At 32.6% G+C, this 5409-nt stretch overlaps 1 protein-coding gene across 1 annotated transcript; it reads left to right on the forward strand.

Moving 5' to 3' along the window:
* Positions 1-2350: 2350 nt before the first annotated feature.
* LOC109160175 (protein YLS3-like) lies at positions 2351-5163 on the forward strand. The gene is made up of 3 exons (XM_019308388.1): positions 2351-2841; positions 3658-3735; positions 4839-5163. The coding sequence occupies exons 1-3, from the start codon at positions 2499-2501 to the stop codon at positions 4961-4963; spliced, it is 546 nt and encodes a 181-aa protein (XP_019163933.1). The 5' UTR covers positions 2351-2498; the 3' UTR covers positions 4964-5163.
* Positions 5164-5409: the final 246 nt, after the last annotated feature.

Raw genomic sequence — 5409 nt, forward strand, 5'->3', positions numbered from 1 at the left:
TGATATAAAAAGTTTGATAGATGATTTTGCGTCTAAATGTGCACGGCACATAGTTTAGTTGAAATCTTACTTACGTCTAAACCTGCAAGTATTTATAATAAACCAATATTTGTAAAGGATTTTGTAAGTTCTTATAGATTAATCAATAAAAAATGTGAATTAATGATTGGGTTGCTTTGAATTAATTTTTTTTTAAATGAATGGGAAGGGCGAAGCCCGTGGGGACAAAAAAAAATAATAAGGTCACCACAAACAAAGGAGTCCCGATACAATCCTTACGAACGCACTCCGAACAAAAATACAACAGGGTCAATCGGGCTCAAGACCATAGTTTTTCGCCAGTCAATCCGTTGCTTGGTTTCGGGCTCAAGACCATAGTTTTTCGCCAGCCAATCCGCTGCTTGGTTTTGTTCACGCAAAACATGGTAGCACTTGGCGTTCCAACCCCTCTTGATCCCGCTCTTGCACTAAAAAATAATGTTGTTTAAGCTAAGGTTTCCCCACTCTTAGCATAAAAAAGAGGATCATTAATCCAGTTAACCACGTTTGCTGAGTCACTTTGAGGCTTCGACGTTGATTCGAAACGTCCTCAAAACCCCTCCGCCTGCAGTACAGTCCCTAGCTTTGAATCAAGAAGAGACGTGATAGGAAGAAGTGAACAAATTGATGATATTAGGGTTTGACCTTCTTCAATTATCATAATGCCCTTAGCTTCTTGGTAAGCATATATACAAGGAACCTCCTTCGCTTCCATTAGTAAGACTCGATTATTAGTCATTCTTCCAAACTTTCACCTCTATGACCAGTTAAAATGGAGCACCTCCTTTAATTGCCCTTACAGATAAATAAACACTAATAGAGTCAAAATGTAAATAAACAAAAATGATTGTTTCAAAAAAAAAAATGAAAGGGTAAACATGGGAGAACATTATTCCCTCTTATTAAATTTGTACATAAGACATATACAAAATGTTGGAAGCAGGGTAATATATATTCATTTATGTATTGACAAATTTAATCCTAATTAATGTATGCCATGTGACATTGAAATTATGGACTCACTTTACACATTAATTAATGAAGACATAATCACGGATCAACAAGCAATAATTTTCTAGATGACAAATGTTGTCACGGGATGCCAGTTACAGGGGACATCATTATATTTAAAATTCTGTCTTCTAGCTTTCATACACGCAAAAAGTTATGTATAAAGCTTTTGCTTTTCTTTTTTTTTTTTTTTTTTTTTTTTTTTTTTTTTTTTTTAAATTAATTAATTTCTTATTTCTATATAATTCTTTTCAATTCCTTTATCTTAAAAAAACATAAATTGTTGGGAAAAATGATGTTTTTATACTCTAGTGAACGTATTTTCTAAATTGAAAAAAAAAAATGGAGAATTGAGGAATTGCATAAAGAAAATTTAAAATAAAAATAAAGAATTGAAGTAACATTTAGATCACAGTTTCAAATTAAACACTACAAAGAAGCTTGGGTAGGGTATATATAATTATAAAATATTACTTCAGATTTTGATTTATAATAAAGTTCAAAACTAATAATTGGATTGTCATAGATCAAGTAATCATATATACCAAGGTTACTTTGCAGAAATCTGATAGCTGAAGTTCCCGATTAGAATCGGAATTAAATACTTGATAATTAAAACAATTTTTAATAAAAATAGATTGTATGATAGTGGATGGAAATCAAGATCTATATATTTGTGTATGTAAAAGATCTTATTCAAGCCTTGTTTTTCATAAAAGGTATTTAAAAATAATAATAAGTGATATCTTTTGTATTTAATACAATCGTATATATTATTTCGATTATCAGGTAATATCAACATTTACTCTCCAAAGTATCAAGTATAACCAAACATAACATGTATAATTGTACTTAGTACAAATTAAAAAAAATATATATATATTAGTGAGTGCCTATTAACACCTTAGAAAAAAGTCTCAAAACACCCACGCGGACTTAGCTTAGTGATGTGGTTCAGTACATAGGTAGTATTTGGGAAAGAGACCAAGATTGTTAGAAACTCGGCAACGGCAGTGTCGGATTATGTCCTGTCTATTGAGCCAATGATGAGTTTCGGTGATTTACCTCCTCCCACATGTTCTGTCGGGATGGGGTGTGGTATAATTATTAATATTATTTATATGAATAATATATTGAAATAATTGATAAGACATGTGACCTATGGAGGTAGATGTTTTGAGGAAGACTTTAAGATGCTAACTGTAAACTGACATATTTATTTATGTTTGGTCTGATCTCTAACATTAATAAGCCTTTTTTTTTTTTTTTTGTTTTTATCTATTTTCAATTCCTTTGTACTCATCTATAAAGGCAATTGCAATTCACATGCAAAGCATAAAAGGGCAGAGTACAATTGGGCATCTGATCATTCATCATCAATTCATCACCCCATTATCTATATATCTCTTTCTGTCAAAACACTATTAGCCCTTTTCTCCCAACTCCCAATGGATTCAAAGAGTGTGAGTTTTTGCATTATCTTCTTCTTCTTCTTCTTCATGGTAACATTGTGTGGTGTTGTGAGGTCGGACATGGCGAAGGACAGGGCGGAATGCGCGGACCAGCTGGTCGGGCTCGCCCCTTGTCTTCCTTACGTTAGCGGCGACGCCAAATTGCCGACGCCGGATTGTTGCACGGGGATCAAAGGGGTGGTGGAGAAGAGCAAGAAGTGTTTGTGTATATTGGTGAAGGATAGGGATGATCCTAGCCTTGGGTTTAAGATCAATGCTACTCTTGCTCTTAGCCTTCCTGATAAGTGCCATGCACCGGCTAATATATCCCAATGCCCTGGTAAGTCCCTCACCCTTATCCCGGCCTGGCCTACACGGGTCTTAGTGTGCGTTTGAGAGAGTGATTGGAGTTTTCTTCATTACTCAATGAATGACAATTTGAATAAATTGTGGGGTCGGAGTCAATACTCAATTTAGTCATCGACTAGTAGTTTTTCTTGATTTAGTCATAAATAATTTTTTGTGCTTAATTAGGTTCTCGACTTTAATGTGATGGTTTTACCCAATTGAGTCATGGGTTGTACAGAAGTTCTAAATGGACTAAAATCACTATAGTAAAGAAACCACTATAGTTGAAGACTAACTTGGATAAAATTGAGTTAATTACCGAAATGGTTATTTGACTATAACAAAATTACTGATTTGGTCCTTGACTATTTTTTGACCAATTAAGTCTCTCAACTTTAAAAATCTTAACCAATTTGCTCTTCCGTTTATTTTGCCATTAAACATCCGTTAACTCGGGACCAAATTGGTAATTTTGCTATAGTCAATGGACCATTTCGGTCATCACATGCACTATTTTCTCTGAAAAGTTAATTACTAAAATGGTCCATTGACTATAGTGAAATTACCAATTTTGTGCATTTTGATATATACAAAAGTACAAAACAAGATACAACCCTCCATAAATACATAATTATTTTAGGCTATGGCATTAATTACATTTTATGATATTATAAATTTTTTGTTATAATAAGAAATATATATATTTTAAGGTGTACAATTTATACCCTTATAGTTCATGAAATAGCAATTTCTTTGTGGTTTATATGTGTGCCATGATCTAATTTTTTGTGTGATAAATGTGATACAGATCTCCTGCACTTGGCTCACAATTCACCAGATGCTAAGATATTTGAAGATTTCAACAAAACTGCCCCAGTTACTGAAGGTATGAAATTAAGGAAGGAATAAGGTTCAAATTGGTCACTGAACGTAATCTGGAAATGCAATTAGGCCACTGAACGAAAAAAAAGTGCAATTAAGTCATTGAATACTCTAAAAATGTGCAATTTCACCTGATAGCAGGTTACCTCAATTTTAGCAGGTTATCTGCTTACGTGGCAGCTGAGTTGGCATTTTTAATAAATTTTAAATCATTTTTAATAAATTTTAATAATAAATTTTTATTAAAATTTTTTTTTTAAAAAAATAAAAATGACTTTATTTTATTTTTTATTTAATTTTTTTCAATTTTTTATAAAATTTATTATTAAAATTAATTATTAAAAATTATTTAAAAATTATTAAAAATGCCAACTCAGCTGCCACGTAAGCAGGTAACCTGCTAAAATTGATGGTAACCTGCTATCCGGTGAAATTGCATACGTTTGGAGAGTTCAGTGGCCTAATTGCACGTTTTTGGAGTGTTCAGTGGCCTAATTGCACTTTTTGTTCATTCAGTGGTCTAATTGCATTTTCAGGTTACGTTCAGTGGCCAATTTGAACCTTATTCCATTAAGGAATAACAACTTACTTTAGTACTCTCCAATTCAAGTATTATATTATTATTGGCCATACGGGCTTAACTCTTTGGTTCCGTAGATAGTATTTGGGAAAAAGACCGAAGTTCGAACTTCGACAGTGACAGTGTGGGGATTATGCCTAAATTAGGTAGATTCTTTGTGCGCACCGATATTTGGCCATATCTGTTGAGTCACCGTGATTTATATCCACCCAAATGCTCTGTCGGGCCGGGGCGTGGGGAACCCTTTGATTGGAGATTCAACCTTTTGGGAGAAGTATTATATTATTATTAATAATTAATAATTAATATGTGCTCAGCAATTGTCTTTGGAGCTCGTGAATAATTTTATACTCTGTAAGGGCATCCTCAATAAAGATGACTTTTTGGTGGATTTTATTGTACCAAAATTCCCTTAAAACAAACAAATGGAGATGCCTAATATTATATCGTTGATTCCCTTTTTAAATTATTTTTTTTCTTTTTAATTTTTAAAATTCTTTTCTAATTCATTGGTTCAAATATTCTAGTTAAAGGTAGCCCCAGTGGAGAAGCAAGAAAAGCTGATGACAAAAGTGATGTTGGCAAGAGAAAGCGATGGTTGGCCATGGAGCTCTTTGTCGCAACATTGATTCATGTGTTGTCCCATCTTTGAATTTTTTTCTTTTTAACGTTTTATTATATTGTTTGTACCTTACATACATTTTTATTTGTTTGAAAAAAACAACTTGTTCTCCACACATTTTACTATTTAATTTGTGTCTATGTTGTTAGGTTCAAGGTATCATCAAATGCTAAAAAAAATTATATTTTTTGGTATACTAAAAAGTAAATAAGTATATCTGATTTTTTTAATGTTGTTTTTGTTGTATTCTTATATTAAAAAGATTTCTTCCGGTAAAAGTTTGAATTTTATCCGCGACATCAAATAATCTAATTATTTTATTTGGGCAACATCAATACTGATACTGCTAATTCTACGTAAGCAATATAAATAACACAAGACCAAGTAAAGCAAGTAAGTCTTTATTGATCAAGGTAGAGTTCCTAAGTACAATCTACTTGGTTGCTCTGAGTACCGACTGACTGCGGTCGGGAGTC

Source organism: Ipomoea nil, unplaced genomic scaffold (assembly GCF_001879475.1).
Source record: "Ipomoea nil cultivar Tokyo-kokei standard unplaced genomic scaffold, Asagao_1.1 scaffold2845, whole genome shotgun sequence".
Taxonomy (NCBI): domain Eukaryota; kingdom Viridiplantae; phylum Streptophyta; class Magnoliopsida; order Solanales; family Convolvulaceae; genus Ipomoea; species Ipomoea nil.